Raw genomic sequence first — 24,887 nt, 5'->3', positions numbered from 1 at the left:
TCCTGTCACCAGAACCGCAGATTCAGCCGCTGGTTCTTCAGTTTCAAAAATAAATAATAAAATAAAAAAGATAGCCAGGTCTGGCCACAGAACAGACCCTGCAGCCAAATGCCACTGTGCCGGCCGAACTAAGGCTGTGTGCCGCAGGGGTATTGGCCGCCTCTGGGGTTGAGTGCAGGGCCTGGTCAGATCACCCACATGGGTTGAGTGAGGGTTTTAAAAAAAATATTGAAGGGTCTGGTCATAGTCTAGCCTCTAAGGCCAACCGCCACTGTCTAGGACAAAAGCAGTGCAGGAAGGATGTCGGCTGCTCACAAGGGGTTGCACTGCAGGGCGATGCGCTGCCCACAGGGGCTGAAGGCTGTGCATAACAGGCAGGTTCGTCACCCGCGGGGTTGGCTGCCTGTGGGGGAGTTGGGTGCTATTGGCCCTTGGAAGTTGGGCACAGAGCCTATGGCCAACCCGGTGCTGCGTACATCCCCAGGTAGTACATCAAGGCTTCTGTGCAGCAGGCAGACCGGTGCCGAGGCAAACTTCACAGACTGAAGAGACCCTACTGCGTGTGGCCCAAGGCGGTACCATGAAGACTTCTGCTCACCCGACAGACCAGCACCAGACCAAGCATTAAATCACAAAGAAACATGAAATTGTGCTTGGACAAATTATAAAGTTAAGTGAAGACATGGTACTCTATATTATTGCATCACTAGCTTCCCCTGACTTAACAAAGTAACCAGTTTCAGGAGAATACAAGAGAAGCTAAACACCTTCAATGAAGGCGATTACATGTACTAACAAAACAAAAGCCTAGAAGAGTCCATAGTATTCACATGACACTTCTGAAGTGCAGAGTTCAGGTGCTGATGGAGCAGTCACGGTTCGCTTCACTTATAAGGAGCTGGCGGGTGCGGCACAGGGGAGTTGGGGTGGGAGGGGGACCTAAAATTTAATTTAAAAAAATGTTTAAAAAAAGAACACTTACCTTTTCTACGCTGTCTCGCGCCGTGCTCCTCTTCCCTGCTGGGTGCACGCAGGCACAGGCTCCCAGTCTGCCTTGCGGCCAATCCTGACGCTGCTCAAAGCTGCGTCAGGATTAGCTGGGAGAGCCCAGCCAGGGCGCTCCCAGGCAGACTGGGAGCCGGTGCAGGCTCTCTCCAGCCCAGCAGCTGTGCTGCCGGGCTGGAGAGAGCCTACCGCGCATGTGTGTTTGGCCGGCCCAAGACAGCCAGCCAAACATACATGCGCAGTGAGGGGGGGTGCTGAGCACTCCCTCTCACTGCTCCTCATCCTAGATGCCCAGCCCCTTTCACAAGGGGATAATAAACATAGTTTATTGTCCCCTTGCTGTGAAAGTTTTGCAGCTTCTGCTGCTGGCGGGGGTGCGACGCTCCTCCACCCTAACGGAGGAGCCACCCCTGTGATAGAGTTTCGCATTAAGCGCACACCATGCAGGTTTTTTTTTTTGCACTTTTCATTATCTCCCTCCTGGGTTGGTGCACCAAATATGGTGGGCTGACCATGCAGACTGGCTGCAAAAGTGATGAGAGAAGAACAATTTCTCTATGAGAGTTTTTAGAGCACTCAGCAGGGTCTTCACTATCAGCTGATCTGTAAACGCAGCAGTGGGCAGCTCCTCCTCTGCTGCAGGTGGGGTTGGAAGCATTGATGGCTTAGTGACTGAGGTAAGACAGTGGGTGACAGAAGTCACATTAAGTCTCAGCTCGTTTTGGGCTCGACGGTCGAAGAGAACCTTGGGCTTAGCCAGAGCCAGGTACCTGGGTCAAGCCTTCAGTGGCACCTCTGGCACTCGCCCTTCCCTTGCAGGTCAGCCTGAGTGCAGGGTGAGAGCACAACCACATTAGCAAGCATAATACTCCTTGCAAATTTGTGGCCATTACTTTGTAATCTTTTAAGTTATATACATGGCTTGGTTAAAGTAGTTTTCACTATAGCTATTTTTTTCAGCTTCACTTTATCCCTTTTTCCCTAATGATCTACAAACCCTTTTTTTTAAGAAAGTTGCTCTGAAAACCAAGGGAACTATTTTTGAGCAAACTTCAACTAAATATTGTATTTCTCAGAAACCTAGAGAAATAAGTGGCGGTCTGTATGTATTTTTTTGGTGCGGCCGAGAGTCAAATATTTAAAACGATTTAGAAGGGAAATGGAAATTATCTGACCAAACAGTTCTAATTATTTTGTTGAAAAAGTAAATATTTTGACTGCAAAAAAATCAGATCAAAATTCCTTCCTGCTTAATAGGCAGGATGTGGGGGCAACTGAAGTAATTATCTTGCGCATGCAAATGTGAAATTTCAATGCTAAATAATTAAATTGAATTACTTGACTCATAAAAGCCTTCTTGAAAGAGATTGTGTGAAGTGATTGAAGGGCATATCTTAAATATTATCTGTCCACTGGAGCTACTGAATGTTTATGAATATTCAGTCTCATTGTAGCCGGGCTAGGCTAAAACATCTCAAAAGGTGCATATGGGAGAAGAATCGACCAATCAGAGAGTAGGAGGTGGCATAATTATCTTCCAGTAAATTCAACCAGGAACATCCCTGTGCTCACTTGTTCTAGCCCTTTGTAGTAAAATGTGTATGATGCTAATGCCCTGACAACCTACTTGTAACCACCTGTTATCAACTGTGGGTGCCAATAACCAATTGTGGTATGTACGTATGTATGTGGTATTTGTATAGTGCAGTGGTTCCCAACCTGTGGTCCGGGGACCCCTGGGGGTCCGCGAAGCCTTCTCAGGGGGTCCGCGAGAGCCTAGAAAATTAAAAAATATTAACAAATATTGACAAATTTAGTCCCTAGCTTCCAGGAATGACTCAGGCGGGGGTCCCCGGATTCTAATGATGATTCAGTGGGGTCCCTGGGTTTCATTAATGTTAAAGTGGGGGTTCACAGAAATCAAAAGGTTGGGAACCACTGGTATAGTGCAAACCTAGACAAAGCCAGCGGAGCACTGTTCATGGTCAAAGGCAAGTGATTGGAGAAGTAGCTGGTTCATGGATTGTTTCTACAACATGATGGAGAGTTCTTTAACAAGGTTTGTCTTAAACCCTTTCCAAACTTGGAGCAGGGTTGGAGCAGTCCTGATGGACGCTAGGATGTTTGAGATCCTGGGTGCATAGATGGGAAAGGCCTGCTGCTTTGTTTTTTCTTTCTTACTTTTGCTTGCCTCCAGTTTGATGTTGTCCTGGCTGCAGGCATGCCAAGCATCTGTGGAAATGGTGAGCTTGTCAGCCAGAGCGACGTGACGCAGATAGTGATGGCTTTGTAAGTAATGCAGCTGGTTTCGAAGATAGTGCGGCCAGTAGGAGGGGGAAGCGGACTTCAATTTGGTTGGAGGGAATGTAATCATTTTTTCGCGCCCTGGGTGCGGAGGCATGCAGAATGCCCTTTAAGGGGGGCCAATGTGTACTCTGGGAGGCTATGAAGCATGGCATTTCCACCATCCAGATGTGATAGTACGCACAGTTTTAACAGCAGCTCTGTAGTCACTTTCCGGGAGGAACCATTTCACCTTCCTCAGTAGGGAGAGCTGGCACCATGCAGCTTGAGCCAGGTTTCTACTACTTCTTGCTTATTGCTGTTAGCAAATAGCAGGAATTCTGTCTTGGGGTGAGCTTCAGTAATGGACTGGACATCCAGGCCTGGAAAAAGTGCAGGCCTTGTTGGAGGGGTTGTGTGCCTGGAGTGGAGAAAACTTACATGAGTAAATCAAAAATATTTGACTGTGGGAGAAGCTAACTCACCAATCGGGGCCAGGTTTAGCTATGGAGGCACTTGGGGCAACAGTTGTTTTTTGGCACCCCATGACCTCCTTACCCACAAATTCACTCATTACCACTGTCCAACAGTGCCCCTCATCTCTCAATACCCTCTCTCTGACATACATTTCATTTTTTTAGGTCAAGCGTGCAAGCGCTTCTCGGCCTGTTGTAATCTATTCCGTGGGCTTTAACCACGCCCACCTCATGCCCATCCCTTTCATTCATTCCTGTGCTTGCCTTACAAAAATCTCTTGATGTAATTGGTAAATGCTTAACGTTTGTCCCACCTTGAGGCTGTTTTATTGTGCCTTGCATACTGACCCTGTTACATGGATTATTGCATGATTGCTGATATGCTTTATTGTGGGTGAACTACTTTATTCTTTTGTCTCTCCCCTTCGCGCATGGCGGCCATGGTGCTTTGAAGTTTTATTTTAACTAGAATTTAGTTTTTGTATTTTTTTGTATTTTTGAAGCCGATTGTGCTAACCACATATTTGTACCAGTGTGCAAACAGACACAGGGTAAGTATTATGTTGTAAGTATTATAACAACACCTTTACTGCTTTTACAAATTAAGGCTTCCATAATCCCCTAAAGAAAAATGCGTACTCGTTAATTTGAGCACTGCACAGATAAACTAAAGTCTTGCTATATCTAGCTGATTAATGTAAAAAAACAGCCAATGTGACAGCTCATCGTGTCAGGAAGCGGCGGGGCGTTGCGAGGCGATCCTGTGTGTGCAAATGGCAGAATATAGTTTTGGGACCTCTTTGTTGTGTTTGCCGTGGGTAACTTGGGCCCATATTTATACTTTTTGACGCTAAACTGCGCTAACGCAGTTTAGCGTCAAAAAGTTTTGCGCCGGCTAACGCCATTCTGAAGCGCCATGCGGGCGCCGTATTTATTGAATGGCGTTAGCCGGCGCAAGCAGACCGGCGCTGCCTGGTGTGCGCGAGAAAAACCACGTACACCAGGCAGCGCCGGCGTAGGGGGAAAATGGCGCATGGGCGTCTTAAAATGGGGCAAGTCAGGTTACGTCGAAAAAATCGTCGTAACCCGACTTGCGCCATTTATTTTCGACGCCCATCCCCCATCAACATGACTCCTATCATTGTAAAGATAGGAGTCATGCCCCCTTGCCCAATGGCCATGCCCAGGGGACTTCTGTCCCCTGGGCATGGTCATTGGGCATAGTGGCATGTAGGGGGGCACAAATCAGGCCCCCCTATGCCAAAAAAAATTATTTAAAAAAAATAAAAAAATACTTACCTGAATGTCCCTGGGGTGGGTCCCTCCAGCCTTGGGTGTCCTCCTGGGGTGGGCAAGGGTGGCAGGGGGGGTCCCTGGGGGCAGGGGAGGGCACTCTGGGCTCATTTTGAGCCCACTTGTCCCTTAACGCCATGCCTGACCCAGGCGTTAAAAAGCGGCGCAAATGCGCCGTTTTTAGCCACGCCCACTCCCGGGCGTCTCTTTTGCCCAGGAGTATAAATACCACGTAAAGGCCTGGGAGTCATTTTTTAGACGGGAACGCCTCCCTTGCATATCATTAACGCAAGGAAGGGGTTCACGCTAAAAAATGACGCACATTCCGGGAACTTTGGCGCTATTCGCCTCTAACGCCATAGTATAAATATGGCGTTAGTTGGCGTTAGTTTAGCGTCGAATTTGCGTCTAAAAAAACGACGCAAATTTGGCGCAAACGGAGTATAAATACGGCCCTTGATGTTTACTTGCATTTTATATTGTAATAGCCTGTGTGAAAACAGAGTTAGCAGCCTCGATGTTAAATTATAAAGCGCTGCAGAAAGAAGAATGGTAACCTCTCTCTTTTTTTTTTCTTCGACTTCAATTAGTAATATACCTTAAAGTTGCATCTGGCAAATGATGTCACGTTAGTTTTCAAAATCATAGAAGTTTTCCTGATTGTCGGAACTACGTATTCATTCAGTATTTTCATGCAATGACGCAGAGAAGTAGGACGTGATGCGCATGTCACATGATGTTTGCTTTGTTGCTGGGGGTCATTCCTCTAATGGGAGCTAGTTCAGCACCATATTGGGGGGTTCTGTTGTGTGGGTCCATGTGCAGTGACTACCTCCTACACTGGTGAGTACTGAGGAGATCACACCCTTTGGAGAAACGGGGCGGCACAGGGTTGGGGACTTTTTGCTTTGCAATTGCAGCAGCTGCATGAGGTGTTCAATGTGTCTGTGCACATACTCATTACACCTTGCCAATGCTGATGGCACATTATGTACGTTCATTTGCAGTGCGGGGTATATCTTACCTCGGTAATCACCATACAGACAGCCGTTCCACAGTGTGAAGTGCACAGATTAGCTTGCTTTGTATACACCAGGCCATACCATATAATTAGCACCTACATCCATAGTTGCCAAATGTTCTCTGTCACGTGTGACCCCTTTAACCAGAGGTTGATTTTTAAGCCAACTACCCCTTGCATGACGGGTCATTTAAGACACTATTTCTAATGATGAAAGCGCGATTAAAATCCCACTACAAAAAGTGTTATACAGGTAAGCCAGGATGTAGTAAATATATCACGTTTGCCATGGCACCATTTGACATTCGTGGAGCCATTTCACGGAGCCTGTGCACCTAGGCCATACGGACCCACCACTGCTCACGTTGTGATCATTGGAGTGTGCAGGGCTTTAAGTGGGATAAAAAGGTGAGGTGGGTAGTCTATAAAGGGGCGTGGCATATTAAGGATGTTGCATAAACGCATCAGCTAAATTTTTTGTAATTTCCATAGTGTATCACACAACTGGTATTTTAGTGCCTCTCTCAGCTTTTTAGGTCGACCCTTTGTAATCAATCTGCGGGCTTTTAACCACACCCACCGCATGCCCATCACTGTCACTTGTTCGTGGGCTTGTCTTTCAAAAATCCTTTGTTATGATTAGTAAATTCTTTACATTTGTCCCTCCCTGGGGTGGTTTGGTTACTGCCTCGGACACCGACTCTGTTACATGGAAAATTGCACTTTTGCTGATACCTTTGACAGCGAGCGAACTTCTTTTTCCTTTTGTGTCTCTCCTTTGCGCTCATGATCATGGCGGCCGCAGCGCTTTGAATCAGCTTGCTTATGTAAACTGTTTTACTTTTCATTTTCAATTTAAGTGGACAGAAGAGTCCAGTTAGGAATTTACAACGTTAACAGCTCTAGCTCGAGCAAACGCACTTAGGTCAACTGTGTTATTTTTCATTTTCAATTTAAGTGGCAAGAAAAGTTCACTTAGGAATTAACCACGTTAACAGCTCTAACTCGAGCAAGCGTGAGACCCATTGCAAATGCTTGTTTTTATTGCATCCGCATAGAACACAACAGCTAACACCAGCCAGGACTGGTGGTTTTGTCAGTGGCTGAGTTAGCTGTTTAAAATATATACCAACCATTATGATGTTGCAAATAATATTGAAACAGTTTTCAATCCGAAATCGTGAGTCTGTGACTTGAACATTACCAAGGCCTGTGAAAAGGGTACCGGTCTTCGATCGTCTTCACCACTCCTGTCATGTATATTCTATGTTAGACATGTATTGCCCTTTCCTCTCCACATATCCTCCATCTACATCCTACACGTTTTCTCTTTACTTTTCCGCACCCACTTTTTTACTCCCTCCTCTCTGCACTTCCTTGTATCGCTTTCACTTTAACACCCCACAACATACAACATACCCTGTGACCTGTAATCTCTGCATTTTGTACTTTTGCCAAGTCACTATTTTGACAACTATATACCTCCTTGACACCCACTTCCACAGAATCACAATTGCAACTTGAGCACATGACCATTGCTCCAAACTCCGAACTAAAACCCATGGGTAAAAGACTTTGCCGTTTACACGGTCGATAGCTCAAACTTTCACAAATGCGAGACCTATTGCATTTCAAATGCTTGTTTTTAAAGACCTACTCACAGTTCACTCACACTCAGCTCTGTGATCTGCATGGTACAAGTTCTTTGCAGCCGGCACATTATCCCTCTGGACTACTTTATGATGACTCAAAACTGCCACTGGACAAAATTCAGATCTCTCACCAGCACTAACATTAAAGATCAGAGTTATCTTGACATTTTTATTGGTGCCTGAAACTGCTGGATGCACAGGGAATCTCACGTGCTTTTAAACCCATAAGTTATTGTTAAACACAGCGCCCCCCTCCCCCCCCTCCCACCAAAGTCAGCGCCAGGTGCAGCTGCACCGGTCGCACCACCCTAATGCCGGCCCTCACACCAATAACCAATTATGGGAAGAGCGTTCTGTGGCAAGCCCTTACTACCCTTAAACATTGCCCTACAATAACTACATTCAAAAGCAGGGGGTGGTTGGCACACGAATATATGAGCTGCAATGTGGCATTTACCACACCAGCTGGGTGCTGAACAGAAACCTCTTGCACACACTAAATGACCCACGGAATAAGATATTAACGCCAGAAAATACAAAGTCGTCCATTTTCGCCGTATTTCACGGACCATCCAACCCTGTCAAACCAACACCTTTTGACGTATTTCACACGTGAGCCAAAGCGTGAAACACCACGGTTGACTCAAAATCGTTTTGCCCAAGACGAGTAAAAAAATGGAATCTTGAACAATCTGAGCCAATGCACAAAAACAAAAATAATTTTTGTTTACAAAAACAAATGGATTCACGACGACCAAATACATTAGAGAGAAAAGCGAATTAAAACTTGGCAACATTGAATCCACCAGTACTTACAAAATCGATTCCGAAAAAAGAAAACTGCGTAAAAAGGTAGTCATTCAAAGCCAGAAATACATCAGTTCACAATAGAAAGCCCCAATCTGGGACTCACACATCAGAATCTAGGGAAAAAACTTCACAGAGTAAAAAAACAAATTATTTGCCCAGCCAAATCTTTCATGGCGTATTAACAGTTAATTGCTTTTTACACAAAGTTTGATCCAGGGACTTTACCAGGGTATAGTGGTGCAAATAGACATACTATCAGTAAACACAGTGATGCAATGTTATCATCTCCGGAAGGATGAAAAGTTAAATTGGCATTAATACCATTCCAAACTAAGGAATCTGATTTCTGGTGTTAAGTATGTGCTGGATCGTCATCAGAGCAGAGATATTCCTGAACATTAAGTGTGTGTGTGTGTGTGTGGGGGGGGGGGGGGTAAAATCTGTGTACTTTACTTTCACATAATTATGTGACTTTACAGCAAAATAATATGTAGTTATGCAAAATGAGAATCTGTTATGTCATGCTATATTTTAACGTCCTTGTGTCATTTTGTGTCATGAGCTTGTTTGTAAGCATAAGCGCCGCGAACAGCAGCCACTCACGTACTTCACAAATTGCACAGTCATTGTAAGTCTTTAGCACAAATAGCACGTAATTATGGGAAGTGGCGTACTGGCATAATTTTGGAAAGTTTACTTAACAAGCGTAAAGTGAAATTCCCCAAATTACGCAAATTACGCTGGCAAATTACCCTCAAGTCTATAATAAAACAACGCAGTAGTGAAACATCATTACACATGAGAAATACCTAAGGCACTGACAGCAAATCCCAGCTGTAATGTGCCCCAGTCTCTTAAGAGAACAACAGGCAATGCAGATAAAACTTCCCAAGCTTTCTTCCTCAGAAACTTTCAGCCGAGTGATTATGAGAGTACTGGAGAGTCAGTCCTCCATACGTCTTCAGTAGCACAAAGTAAATGGGCCTGAGGGGACCAGAGTGGCAGACAGTAGCTGATATTCTGCTGAAAACATATGCACATTTTCCCCAAGACTCAGAGAACCACATTATTCTGGTAGGTCGCAATTTGCAACTTGCTCCGATAGATGTTCATCACAGAGATGGTGGCCTGCTACAGTCTGCAGAACAACATGTCTGCGACTGCTTTTAAATAAAGACTTTGGTTCAAACGCAGCCCGTTTCCCTTAAAGGAAACAGGACTGTATTTAACAAGAAAAGTTAATTTTTTTATTTAAAGTTTTGTTTACCTTGGACCACTGCCTACTCCACAACAAGACTGTTTTTACATTAACGAAGGGGAAGGTGACCCGAGGGGACTTCTTTCATTTTGCAAATGGTGTTGCCACTGCAACTTGGGAGTCGGTAACTTTTCAATGTTTTTCTACCAGAACTTGCCAGATCCAGCCTAGGCTTCCTTTGAATTTGTGGGCATGACACTCATTGAACTCTTTCAGTGTCCCCTTTTTAGGATCTCTGACTCCATCTTCCTAAACTGAGCCCACGTGTTCTCCTCCAAACTAGCATCCCTTTAATCCATATTAAATCTTCCATCACCTAACACACAGGCAGCCCTGGAGAGCATACTTCAGTCTCATGCAGGCGATGCATAATGCAGACTTATAACAACTCTTCGAACACTGGGCCAGGAACCTGTTAGATTCCTTACACTTTATTGCTCTTTTCTGTTGATTTCTTCTTTATCATGCATAGGAAATAATGGAATTTATATTTCGGCGTACGGGATATCTGTCATCATTGTGGCAGAGTAGCCCATCTGCTGAAATCTACATCAGGCCCCAAGTGTCATTATTACCACTCATTTTTTACACTTCTGTAAGTGATTCCAATCTGATGAAGAAAGCCTTTTAGACCTGTCTTTATGAATGTCTCCTGCAGCATTCATATTGCAATTTATTTTAAAGATATAGTAAGAATAAAAGACATTTGTGCAGCATTTGGAATTTCTGGCTTTGCCATTGGTTAAGCTGTCTATGTCATTCTTCCGTTGAGACGTTTAGCCTCTGTAACATTTCCTGATGTTTTTCTTAGTTTGGTACTAATAGAAAGCAAATCTTGTCTTCACATCATCTTTTTCAAAGGTACCCAGTTGCTATAATATGCTATTAACAGTCATGTCAATGCATTTGCCTCACAGCAACAGTGGCTCAACAGCTTTGACTAATGGGCTGCCAGCAAGCACTTTCCAATGGTTGAGCCTACTGCAGTTTGAGCATCAGCAGTTTGTTGGTTCCCCACCAAAAATGAGGCAGCAAACCCAGAGGTGGGTGGAACAAGACCTTGGTTGAGTTAATGTTCATCAACTGCAGCATGAGACAAAGATTAGTACCAAGTATAGCCAGATACTCTAAGTAGTATTGATGGTCATCTACATGACAATGGGGTACTCAATGTAAACTGGCAGATGTCTCATTCTGCGCACCTCCTGGTTCAGATGCCACATTTAGAGGCGGGTTACAGGTCGGTTTCCAACAATGGAGCTTCCCTCCACTCCATCGTCAGACACTTCTTGACTGCATTTAACCCATCAAAGATCTGTTGACTCAACAGCGATGGAAGGCCACTCCTATGTAAGGGAGCTCTTCCAGTGCTGTTTTCACCCACTTGACCAGAATCACAGACATGGGAGCATTGAACACGAAAAATGAAGCGATGTCCCATATGCGTTTGGAGAAAACACCAAAGTGTCAGGAACATTTGTTATTTATTTTTCAGAAACAAGACCTGACCCTGCAAACAGGGCAAGAGCTAACAATAGGAACACTTTATTTTCAGATTTGGAAGTAAATAAAAATGTCATTGGAAGAAATAAATGTACTAATGATATTCAATAAAAGTACCGACAGGTTAAGTCATGTGATATGTCATTACTACTGATATGAGGGCCAGCAAGCATGAAATAAGGGGCGCTTTATCCTTTGATAGTAGAGGCAATTTGTTGACATGGTGCACAAATAATTTGCAGAATGAGCGTGTTGATGTAAGGGGGTGTGACATGTTAATGTTTATATGGGAGGCTATTAAAGTGTAGGTATGGGGAGCAAATAGTGAACTTGTGTGAACATTTGCTGTGCCGAAGTGGCATGCATTGCTGGTTGCTCGCACAACGCTCTTGATACATGGCATTGCTCCTTATACGCCCCACGTTATGAGATCTGAGATACACTTACATTCCATGTGCACTGAGTTTCCGGTCCGAAGTCAAACACCTTTTACAAACCCCTATTTGAAGGGAATTTCTAGAGCAGTGGTTCCCAACCTTTTGACTTCTGTGGACCCCCTCTTTATCATAACTGGAACCCGGGGACCCCCAATGAATCATTATTGAAATCTGCCCCCTCCCCCGCCACTGAGTCATTCCTGGATGCCAGGGACACAGGCCTAAACACTGGCGATGATGTGAACTACAAGACAATACACAGAAAATACAGCAACAAGCATTAATTAACCCCTTAGCTGCTGGGCCTTTTCCCCCCCAGTGCTGAGCCCTTTTTTGGCTATTTGGGGTAGTTCGCGCTTAGGGCTTCATAACTTTTTGTCCACATAAGCTAACCACGCCAAATTTGCGTCCTTTTTTTCCAACATCCTAGGGATTCTAATGGTACCCAGAGTTTGTGGTTTCCCCTGGAGGAGACTAAGAAAATAGCCAAAATACAGTGAAAATTTTGTTTTTTCCAAAAAAATGGGAAAAAAGGGCTGCCGAAGAAGGCTTGTGGTTTTTTCCCTGAAAATGCCATCAACAAAGGGTTTCTGGTGCTGAAATCACTATCTTCCCACCTTTCAGGAACGGGCAGACTTGAATCAGAAAACCACATTTTTCAACACAAATTTGGCATTTTACTGGGACATACCCCATTTTTACTATATTTGGTGCTTTCAGCCTCCTTCCAGTTAGTGACAGGAATGGGTGTGAAACCAATGCTGGATCCCGGAATGCTAAACATTTCTGAAAACTAGACAAAATTCTGAATTCAGCAAGGGGTCATTTGTGTAGATCCTACAAGGTTTTCCTACAGAAAATAACAGCTGAAATAAAAAAATATTGAAATTGAGCTGAAAACAACAGCCATTTTTCTTTATGTTTTACTCTGTAACTTTTTACTGCGATGTCAGATTTCTGAAAGCAATATACCGTTTTGTCTGCTGGACTCTTCTGGTTGCGGGGATATAAAGGGCTTGTAGGTTCATCAAGAACCCTATGTACCCAGAGCCAATAAATGAGCTGCACCCTGCAGTTGGTTTTCATTCTATCCTGGGTATACAGCAATTCATTTGCTGAAATATGAAGAGTGAAAAAGAGGTATCAAGAAAACCTTTGCATTTCCAAAATGGGATCAAGATAAGGTTTTGAGGAGCAGTGGTTATTTGCACATCGCTGAATTCCGAGGTGCCCGTACTAGCATGTGAATTGCAGGGCATTTCTCAAATAGACGTCTTTTTTACACACTCTCTTATATTTGGAAGGAAAAAATGTAGAGAAAGATAAGGGGCAATAACACTTGTTTTGCTATTCTATGTTCCCCCAAGTCTCCCGATAAAAATGATACCTCACTTGTGTGGGTAGGCCTAGTGCCCGCGACAGGAAATGCCCCAAAACACAACATGGACACATACACATTTTTGGAAGAAAACAGAGGTGTTTTTTGCAAAGTGCCTACCTGTAGATTTTGGCCTCTAGCTCAGCCGGCACCTAGGGAAACCTACCAAACCTTTGCATTTCTGAAAACTAGAGACCTAGGGAAATCCAAGGAGGGGTGACTTGCGGGGCTCGGACCAGGTTCTGTTACCCAGAATCCTTTGCAAACCTCAAAAAGTGGCTAAAAAAACAAGTTTTCCTCACATTTCGGTGACAGAAAGTTCTGGAATCTGAGAGGAGCCACACATTTCCTTCCACCCAGCGTTCCCCCAAGTCTCCTGATAAAAGTGATACCTCACTTGTGTGGGTAGGCCTAGCGCCCGTGACAGGAAATGCCCCAAAACACAACGTGGACACATCACATTTTTTCATAGAAAACAGTGCCTACCTGTGGATTTTGGCCTCTAGCTCAGCCGGCACCTGGGGAAACCTAGCAAACCAGCACATTTTTGAAAACTAGAAACCCAGGGGAATCCAAGATGAGGTGACTTGTGGGGCTCGGACCAGGTTCTGTTACCCAGAATCCTTTGCAAACCTCAAAATGTGGCTAAAATAACACGTTTTCCTCACATTTCGGTGACAGAAAGTTCTGGAATCTGAGAGGAGCCACAAATTTCCTTCCACCCAGCGTTCCCCCAAGTCTCCCGATAAATATGATACCTCACTTGTGTGGTTAGGCCTGGTGCCTGCGACAGGAATAGATCACACAACGGTCAATGTTGGTCCTTACGTGAGGCAGCTGTTGACCCTGGGGTGATCCATTCCTGACACAGGCACTAGGTGTAGGCACTCAAGTGGGGTAGTGTTTTTATCAGGACAGGTGAGGAGTCACTGGGTGGTAGGAATGTTGTGGATCCCAGCATATTCCTGTAGTTTGTGTGACAGAAATGCCAGAAAAATTGAGTTTTTTTCAACATTTCAGCTTTGCAGGGTATTCTGGGTATGAAAACTTTGGGGCATCCACACAAGTCACACCTCTGTGGACTCCCCCGAATGTCTAGTTTCCAGAAATGTTTGGGTTTAGTGTGTTTCTCTATATGGCCGCCGAATCCAGGACCAAAAACACAGGTGCCTGCCTTACAAAACCAGTTTGTTTTGCCATAGACAATTTTGATGTCTACACAATATGATTTGGGTGGTGGAATTTGGGGCTGAACTAAATTGGGGAGCTCCCAAGAGAGCACTCTCTCTCTCTCTCTCTCTGCTTGCCGCCGCATTCACCTGCTCTCTGGGTTGGGCTAACCCACTATTACCCAGTTGCACGAACAGCTTGCGAAGGGACAGCAGGACTGTCCTCATCACCTCCCTCATAATGTACTGGAAGAGGAGTTATCGAATGGGACTCCTCCGACTGAAAAATCACTCCCAGAGTCTGCGCCATTGTCCTATCCCTCAGATGCTGTCTCAGTATCTGATGTCTCAGTCTCTGATCCTATGTCAGAGCGGTCCTCTATAACCCGAGTGCAGGCAGCAGTCATCCATCAAGATGCCATCTCTGCTATTGGCTAAACTGTTGCTCTAAAACACTAGCCTACGTAGACAGTCACAAAATCGATGGTGTGTGTGAGATACGTGCAACAGTAGAGGCCACCTTACCTGCGCTTCTTCCCTCAATCAGCACGTACTTTCAAGACACTCAAAAAACACCTTGTCACATACCATTCGTCACAGTCTTTAGCACCTCCTGCGCCCAGTCCAACAATCATTATTGGTGCTCCCACTCCCTCCTCCTCGGATTCCCTCATTACCACCCAGCAAAAGTGCCCTTCATCTCTCCATAGACTTTACTAATGTACTCAGCTATTTACATAAAATACAGATTTGCTCTTTGCAGTAGGCATATAAACCATCTGCGCTTCTTTATGGCACTAAAACTGGCACTAGACAAGTCGGAGCCTTTTCCCCCCAGGGAAACCACACACATATTGGCAAAAGTGATATATATATGACAGCCAACCACCTGAAACTCAACTCAAGCAAAACCGAAATAATCCTCTTTGGCCCACACAAAAACACCTGGGACCCCTCATGGTGGCCCACCACGCTAGGCCCTGCACCCACCCCCGCCAACAACGCACGCAACCTCAGCATCATCCTAGACTCCTCCCTCTCGATGACCCAACAAATCAACGCTCTTACCTCCTCATGCTTCAACACACTCCGTATACTGAAAAACATTCAAATGGATCCCCACAGAGACCAGAAAAACTGTCACTCACGCACTCATCAGCAGCAGGCTTGATTACAGAAACGCCCTCTACGCCGGCACCACTCTAAAACTCAAGCGCAAACTACACGCATCCAGAACTCAGCAGCACGACTCATCCTCAACCTCCGCCGACACGAACACATCTCTCCACACCTCAAATCCCTCCACTGGCTCCCCATTGACAAAAGGATCATCTTCAAGATCCTCATCCTCGCACACAAATCACTCCACAACACAGGCCCTGCCTACCTCAACGAGAGTCACCTTCCACACCCCCACACGATACGTCCGCTCAGCTGACCTCTCTCTCGCCTCTGTCCCCCGCATCAAACACACCACCACCGGGGGCAGATCCTTCTCCTACCTTGCACCCAAAACCTGGAACGCCCTCACAACCCACCTTCGCAAGACCCAAAACCTACTTCTTTTCAGGAAGGGCCTCAAAACCTGGCTTTTCGAACAGTGAACCTCCCAGCCCCTTTCCCTCCCCGTCACCCCCCCCAGCGCCTTGAGACCCTCACGGGTGAGTAGCGCGCTTTATAAATCTCTTTGATTGATATAGATCTACCTCTATATATATATATCTATCTACATAGATATATCTATAGATATATCCATGTACCTAGATATATCTATCTACATAGATATATATAGATCTATATCTACATCTATTTTTTTTTAGTTGTTGTATGGTTTCCTTGGGGGCCAAAATGGCCCCCAGGGAAACCCTACAACATCTAAAAAAAAATATTGCCCCCACAGGGGGTCACCCTGCCCACGGGCGACCCCCTGTCATTTTGTTTTATTTGTATTTATTTAAAAAAAAAAAAAAAAAAAAAACTGGTGGGGGGGGGGGGGGGTGTACCTTTTTTTTTTTAGAAAAATTATGCCGGGGGGGGGGGGGCGGCCCGTTTTCCGGGGGGACCGCCCCCCCAAAGTGAAATCCCTGGTGTCTAGTGGTGTTTCCTGGCCCCCGATCGCAGCACAGCTGCGATCGGGGGCCAGAAACAGTTTCAGAAGGCCTCGTAAGAAAGGGGAGAGTCTCCCCTTTCTTACAAGGCCTTTTCAAAGTGTTTCCTGGCCCCCCGATCGCAGCTGTGCTGCGATCAGGGGGCCAGGAAACCTGAAGGTGTTTCCTGGCCCCCGATCGCAGCACAGCTGCGACCGGGGGCCAGGAAACACTTTCAGGAAGGCCTCGTAAGAAAGGGGAGTGTCTCCCCTTTCTTACGAGGCCTTCCCGAACGTGGGAAAGGCCGTTTTCCCCATCAAAGCAGGAAGCGGCCGCAAGGCTGCTTCCTGCTTTGATGGGGAAAACACCTTTGAAACGTCAGCGCGCCGCAAAGGGGCGGGTGGGGGGCCGGGGGGAGACACGGAAGCTTCCGTGTCTCCCGGGGGGAGATTAAAAAAAATAAAAAATCCTCGGGTGCGACGCACCCGAGGATTTATTAATACCCTTCCTGGTGTCGGCCACTGGTCGTGACCCGCACCAGGGAGGGTGTGTGGGCGTCGGCCAGTGGCCGACGCCCACACCTAAGAGGTTAAACACATACACAAATGACTACACAATATTTAATGTGCAAACAAATAAGCAGCTCCCACTAATCAATCTAAGGATACTAATTTAATTTGTATCCTCCAATTTCAAATTCATGCTCCAATGGTTATCCAATAAGGAGTCTCTTCCTACAGTAATGAGCAGTTAAAAAGAAACCCAAATCCGAACTACATCTCAGAACTAGGGACAAGGAGAAGAAAGATGTACACAGCAACCACCGGCAACTTCAGTGCTTTCAAGAAATCACTGCAAACCAAAGTTAATTTAAAGACACCAAGTCAGTGAATCTTTGATCTGGTATTTTTAAGCCTATAACAGGTATATTTTTAGAGTTGTTCAATAATCCCAACCACATTGTGCCTTGCTTGGAGCTTGTCAGTGTTTGTAAGTAATGTTTTTTTTGTTGGAACTTACAGGTCTTTGTAGGGATATTTTTCATTAGAAAATGTACATCATTATATTGTTCCTCAGCACTAGTAAGTCTGATGTAAAAAAGATCAATCAATTTTTGTTTCCAAACTTAATTATTTTTTCCTTTCTCTTGTAGGCGTATGGCTGAGCAGGATGCTGGCAGAGAGGAGGTGCCCATGATGATTCATGCTCGCAATGAACTTTGGCGACAATTGCTTCACAGCACTCTTCGTTACCGCATCTGGATAAACGAGGAGCGGCCCCATGATTGTGCTGAGATCCCAGCATGCATCTGGTAGACCTGTGGTTAACTCGGTCTCTCTCCATGTGTCTGCTCTTACAAAGCTTTGTCCTTATGATACTGTGCTTTCATTCTGCCAGTATGTGCCCAAAAGGCTGCCTTTGCTCTCACTCCGGGGGTCTCAATGTCACCTGTAGCAATGCAAACCTCAAAGAGATACCCAGAGACATCCCACCTGAAACTGTCCTGCTCAATCTAGACTCAAATCAGATCACGACTATCCCGAATGAAATTTTCAAAGACCTCCATCAACTGAAAGTCCTCAACTTATCCAAAAATGGGATTGAGTTCATTGATGAACATTCCTTCAAGGGGGTGGTAGAAACTTTGCAGACTCTGGACTTGTCAGACAATCAGATTTCAAGCGTGCACAAACATGCATTCAGTGGCCTGAAGGCTCGCGCTCGAATCGCGAACAACCCCTGGCACTGCGACTGTACCCTGCAGCAGGCGCTGAGAAGCATGGCCTCCAACCATGAGACGCCCAGCAAAGTCATCTGCAAAACCTCAGTGCTTGCTGAGCACGCAGGCAGGGCCTTCCTCACCAATGCCAATGATGCCGACCTCTGTAACCTTCTCAAAAAGACTACAGACTATGCCATGCTGGTCACCATGTTTGGCTGGTTCACCATGGTGATATCCTATGTGGTATATTATGTTCGACAAAATCAAGAGGATGCGAGAAGGCATCTGGAGTACTTGAAATCCCTGCCGAGCAGGCCGAAGAAGCCAGAAGAGGCTGACGACATTAGCACTGTGGTATAGTATTCTTAGAACCAGCTACTGCGGATGAGAAATGGACTATAATTTTGGAGGCACCCTGACCAGAGGTCGTTAGTTCCAATACTCACTGTAAAAGTAAAAAATAGCCTTTTATTTCAGCTCAGCTGACCCTTGCCACTTCCGCCCAACTCTTAGGAGAAAAAAAACCCTTGTTGAGTGGTACACTGTTCTCATTTCTTTGAAGTTCTTCTGTACCGAGTCAACGCCTGTGTAACCATTAGTTAGGATGTATTTCACGATTTAATAAGGAAATTTTTATTTTTTTAATTTAAAAAACAAATAAAAGCTTAACTTTGAAGGTTTGGTAAGTCGTCAATTTTCTCAAATGCATGTCGGTTGTGTGACATTGTTTTTGTAGTCAGTGTGATTAACAGGGGGTTCCACACACAAGACACTCACACAAAGGTGGTTTGACAGCTAGAGAAATTGGGAGATGTTTATTTGGGAGGGTACCCATAAAAGCCGAATAGACTAATGTCAGACATAGTTCGTCACATGGCAAGTTTGCATGACATTTGATCAGCTGCTCTTAAAAGCACCTAGATGTTCTGGAAATCTCTCCTCTTTCCATCTAGCTTAGGGCACCATTGCCGTCTTCTAAAACTCTCTTTATTCGTGATTGTCAAATATAGTGATTCTCTTTTTTAAAATACCAGCTTTGACAGTTCCCAATGGAAATGTGTAAATAGAAAAACAAGTTTTTAAATACCACTAGGTGACCACAGATGTGTTGCAGGGAACAACAGTACAAAACCATTTTTAGGTATGGCGTATGTGGTGCATGCACCACTGATGGCGATCATACTGCGCTCTACATTTACTTGAGGGTACTACGGGTCAACCTTCTAGAGCCATTAGATTCTTTTGCCATTGGCTTGAGACATTGTCAATCACACCTTGGATCTGCCCAGAGGATTATTTTAGTTTCTTTTTTTGTCCATTGGTGATCTGGGTATGCCCATACACCTCTACTGGACTGCTTGAGGAACTATTTCTATTACTGAAATCAGTCTGCAAATGGCCCAAAAGCTCTATGGAGGGGGCGCTGGCAAAAGTATGGGAGAATTGATTCTCATAAACATTCTAATTGATTCTAATATAAATTTTTCAAATGCTTCTATCTGCACTTGCTTCCCAGTACACTCAAGCACTGGGAAAGCCATGCCAAACAAAAGTCAAACCTATTGCCAATGCTTGTTTTCAGTTGGAGAGTATCAGTAATGTTAGGAACACTCTTTATTTGGTGATTTGCATGGTACAAAACAATGTAGTGAGTCAATTTCAACAGACTGAGGGCCTGATTACGACCTTGGTGGGGCGTATTACTCTGTCACAAACGTGACGGATATCCTGCCCGCCATATTACAAGTTCCATTATATCCTATGAAACTTGTAATACAGCAGATGGGATATGTCATGGATATCCTGCCCGGCATATTACCAGTTCCATTATATCCTATGGAACTTGTAATAGGGCAGACGGGATATGTGATGGATATCCTGCCCGCCATATTACAAGTTCCATTATATCCTATGACACTTGTAATACGGCAGACAGGATATCCGTCACGTTTGTGATGGAGTAATCCTCTCTGCCAAGGTCGTAATCAGGCCCTGAGTGTGTGAAGTGCAAGAATTAAAACATCTTAGTCATGGCCTTGGTTACAAAAGCTTCCGGGTGAAATTCAGAAATGTAATGCTTTAATATTACTGTTACGTTTGTGGCGAATTGCCAAAGTTTTGGAATTCTGAAAGACCTTCATGAGTTCTCCTGTATATAGCTATACTAGTCGTAGATATCCATGAGTAATTAAATCCATAAGTACTTCTGCATGGAGAGTGGAAACAGGTGCATACATTCTATAAGTGGAAAGTTCACACAAAAACTCACCTAAAACAAGCCTTGGCAATTCCAACAGGTTGAGACAGTGAATCCTATTGGCTCTGCCAAAGCCTTTTGGGACAGAGACGACCCTAAATGCATGAGCATTCATGATGGCTATCTCTAAAGGGTTCTGTCAAATCCTTAGAAATGCATTCAAAGATGCCTTTCATGGATGCACACGACTTTTGATTGTGTCCGCTCGCAAACATTTGCAGGTGGACCCTGTCAGAAAGCACAAACCTTGTACTCTGGATGCAGTGGGAGTGATGAAGTCTCCTGTCTCTCACACCTCCACCAAGGACCACACACTACAAGAAAAACAAGGGCAGTAGTAGAAACAGAGAACAAGGAATGAAGGAACCAACTTGTAGACACAGGACAACCCCACTCTGACTCATCACACTACTAGGCGCTGATATCTGTGGGTCAAAGTGCTTATTTAATGGCAACAGGAATATCTTAATTAATCTGCTATGAAAGTCCAGCATCTATCCGTCACGGAGAAAAAGATATAGCTTAATTCTATCTCCGTGCAATCAACTCTCTGTGTTATGGCATGAAACTTGCTACTCCTAAAACTGAAGCATACCAAGGGATGAATAGCTTCACACATGTCCATCAACGCTTTTCCCTATTGGTACAACTACCTCTAGCTTCATAACTAAGCACTCTCTGGCAAAGGTAAGCTTAGTTTCTACTTGAGTCTTGTGCCACTTGAAAAGTAATTAATACTTCTGTGGTTCCTCTCACTATCACTTGCGAAGAACTATTAGTACCTTACATCTTTCCGTAAACAGATATATGTATCAAGGAAGAATGGGGTTATCTGGGCCTTTTTTAAACTGGTTTGCCTCATTCCTACATGGCAGAGGTAAGAGAATAAAAGTCAATCAAACCCTTTCTGACATTATTTACCCTTCTCTTGGCTGGAGTGCCTTAAAGATCCACGCTCTCACCCACGTCATTCAACTTGTTCATGTAACCTTTTATCGAAATTCTGAAGCATTCAAATATCCATTACCTCATGTATGTGTGTGATACACAACTGTACTTGAAAATCTCCTCGCCCGAAGATATCAAAACTCTCAACTGCACCCTACTAAAAACCTAACAGTGGTTAACATGCAATCACCTTGTGCTCAAAATACTCAAAACGGAATTCCTCCTGATCGCCCCCCACAACCACTCTGCCTTATAAATGAATGGCTCAAACATCTTACAGCTCCCAACTGCACCCCTCATGTTATGGACGGTACTAGATAGTTAGGTACATCATTGGAGAAATACTTTAATATGCAAGAACATAGTGTAACCACCAGAGGAGCCAAATACCAACTGAACATACTAAGGAAACTCAAACTCTTTTTGCCCCGATGACTTCCGGTTAGCAGCCCAACCCCTGGTCATCTCCCAATTAGACAACGGGAGAGCTACTCTTGCAGGCTTACCCAAAGGGCAACATTAAATTCATCTGTGAAGCTCATCACGGGAGACAGAATACTCGATCGCATTACACCAGACCTAAAACATCTAAAGTGGCTCCTGTTTGAAGCAAGGCCCTAGTTGAAGATAGCTTGCATGACACACAAGGCCCTTCACCACAACCCTTCTGTCTACCTGACCAATAAACTCAAACTATCCAGGAGTCTTTTCTTAAGAAGTACCAACTCCCTACTGTTGAAACTACAGAAGTTTAAAAAAAAAAACTTACAAGCAGTTCTTTTCAGGTCTAGCCCCAAGAATATGGAATGCACTGCCTCCTGAAATCAGGTCAAACCCCTCGACTACCTCCTTCAAAAAAGAAGTAGAAATGCTTCTGTTTAGTAGATTCCTTCAATAGTAGCCCTGAAGCCACTCAGCTTGATTATTTTTTTGTGGGCACCTCCTTTGAATCTGCCAGCCTGTTTTATGTTATCCGTATTGCTGGTTGCTTATTCCTTATTGCATTTCTCTCTGTATGTATAACTTGTCTGCTTTTTGTACAGCACTCTGATACCCTGATGGTTCACGTACGCGGTATATAAAACTCCTCAAATAAATAAATCCCAATTTTAAATTTAAAAATTTGCACTTATAATAAAACGATTAAAAAAATAGTAATTTTTTAAAGGAACAGCTGTAGTCCAACGAACTCCAAAGGACGCTATTATTTTTTTGCAAAATGAAATTCCGACTCCAAGTAGCGAGAGCAAGGCTACAACATCACTGGAGGATGATTGCCTAGCAAAAATGCCATCAAACTTGAGGTAAGTTCAATCTAGTGATCCAACATGGCCAGGTAAGCTGCAGCTTATAAGATGCCCGTAAGGGGGCAGTGAGGATTCAAATTCCAAGATGGTTTCCCAGATATCCCAAAGCAAGGTACACTATTTAGCACAGAACAATTTTTCAGCCAGAAAGATATGAAAGCAAACAATACAACTGAAAATAGGTAGACATTTATTAAAGAGTTATGACATAGTTACCTTTTTATTTGAGAGTTATGAAGCACAGTCCAAGTTTAGGAAAAGGGTGCAAAGTGCTGTACAAACAAAGCGCTAATATTTAAAATTTTCTCTGTTAGTAATAATTAGCATTCTGGGATTTTCCAGCCCAAACCTGCATTGATCACTGTGAAACCACCAGAAGGCTAGTGTTTTGTGAGCTAAAAGGGCTCCATTGGCTCCCCCTCAGCCCATGGCCTCAAGACCACTATATAACCCCTCTGTAGCCGCTCCAAGGCCTAATACTAATTATTAGTATTCAGTGAGCATTTCCTTTGGCCACTTAGTACCATGCTGATTCAATTAACAGCTTTGAGATGTAACTCCTTTTCATCAATATACAATGATTTTCCCAATTTAGAAGCAATCCTGGAAATCGCAGTTATATGATGCTGCAAGCCGTCTCACAGGTCCCTTCCCTTGGGCGCATAGTGTTGGACCACTGTTGCAAGGCCCAGGGGTGAGAGGCAGGCCCTATAGGGTTGCCGCTTTGCCTATATGTTACCAACATTGTCAGCATCTTCATGTATAAATCAGAACAAAATTGGAAGAATGAGCAAACACCACTATGTTTTTATGTTGACTGCAGGAGGGCAAAGGATAATTTGCATATTGGTGGTCCTAATCTGTAGCACACTGACAAAAAGTTGTTTTACTAGAATGTTTACCACAATAATTACTAGGTGCTGAAATTAAATCAAGTGTTCCACACGTAATCCTTCCATAAGTGGGCAGTCCAGATGTGGGCCACATAACTTACTGGGTTATAGGATGCAATGTACACCTCACTGAGGAAGCCAGACAAGGTGTAAACCAGTGTATGCGTTCCCGCCTTTCCATTGAGAGGGGACATGACATGGCTGGAGTGGTCCTATCTACATAGGACCAAGCAGGCAATAAGCCCTTTCACTACAGCAAAGAAGCCTTATGTAGCCTTGCTCCAGCTGCTAAATGTCTGGCTCCATCGTTTATCATTTCTGACATGCCTTATTATTCTTGTCTCCTGTGTAATCTGCGCTTGTCTACTTCTCAATTATTGAAAGAAGATGAGCCTATCAAAATACACAAAGAGGGTAGGACACGGCTTTCGGCAGCCCTATATAACACATGCTCGCTGCCAAAAAATGCTGATCACGTTTACGACCTGTTAGAAGGAGAGTCTCTGGACTCACTTTTCTTGACTGAAATGTGGCTTACCAGTACTTCATACCCAGCCATTGCCACGGCTATCCCTAAGGGATCCAAGATCTACAAAAAAGACCGTCTCTCTGGGAAAGCAGGAGGATTAGCTCTGGTCTTAAAGGAAGTTTGGGAATGCCAGACTTTTTATATTGAGGGCCTGGTCGATGCAGAGGCAATGGGTTTGTTCATTACTTTGTCCCGTCAACAATCAGTCGCAGGTTTGCTAAATTATAGACCACCGGGACTAGCCTAGCCTTTCATTAAATCACTAGAGACAGCACTAACTCACTTAGTAGTGAGATATTCCCATTTCCTAGTCCTTGGAGACTAAATATACATATGGACAAAATAGAAGATAGTGTGTCAAAAGAGCTTAGAGATGCTGTGGTTCGTTTGGATCTCAGCCAATCTATTTTCAAACCTACAAACCAGAGGGGACTTGATCAAGTATTCTACAACTGATCATTACTAGTTGAGGATCCTATACCTATGATATGGGCTGATCATTATTTGATCAGATTTTCATGGCAGATGTTAACCAAAACCTTTAGTCCTGTTTCTAAGGGTGCAGGAACTTGTGGAGAATTGCATGAATTTCATCCTCAGGAATGTATTTGTACCTTAGAAGCTAGCTCGCCTTCTCTGTTGGGTGAGCTAGAGAAGGGCATAGAGCTAATGGACAATTGGATTAAGTGTGCCATTGCCACTCTACTGCAGAACTATCAGGAGTAGGCCATCCTGCCCTTGGTTTTCAGATATTCTGAAGGCTGAAGGAAAAAATTTAAGATTCTAGAAAGAAACTGGAGAGCAGAGAATAAGATGGATGCTAAGGAAAGGTATTAATGAGCCCTAAAGAATTACCAT

The 24,887-nt window shown here is 44.3% G+C and overlaps 1 protein-coding gene across 2 annotated transcripts in view; it reads left to right on the top strand.

Moving 5' to 3' along the window:
* LRRC3B (leucine rich repeat containing 3B) overlaps nucleotides 1-18,769 on the top strand; it is a 366,132-nt gene extending 347,363 nt beyond the window's left edge. The window contains exon 3 of one of the 2 annotated variants that reach the window (XM_069212022.1): nucleotides 17,526-18,769. In XM_069212022.1, coding sequence (XP_069068123.1) covers nucleotides 17,676-18,455 — 780 coding nt within the window. In that variant the 5' untranslated portion in view covers nucleotides 17,526-17,675 and the 3' untranslated portion in view covers nucleotides 18,456-18,769. The remainder of the gene's footprint in view (nucleotides 1-17,525) is intronic. The other variant, XM_069212021.1, reaches the window with a different exon arrangement.
* Nucleotides 18,770-24,887: the final 6,118 nt, after the last annotated feature.

The sequence above is a fragment of the Pleurodeles waltl genome, chromosome 10, assembly GCF_031143425.1.
Source record: "Pleurodeles waltl isolate 20211129_DDA chromosome 10, aPleWal1.hap1.20221129, whole genome shotgun sequence".
Lineage (NCBI taxonomy): Eukaryota > Metazoa > Chordata > Amphibia > Caudata > Salamandridae > Pleurodeles > Pleurodeles waltl.
Note: the sequence above shows the minus strand (reverse complement) of the source record. Positions and strands in the feature narration are given on the sequence as shown.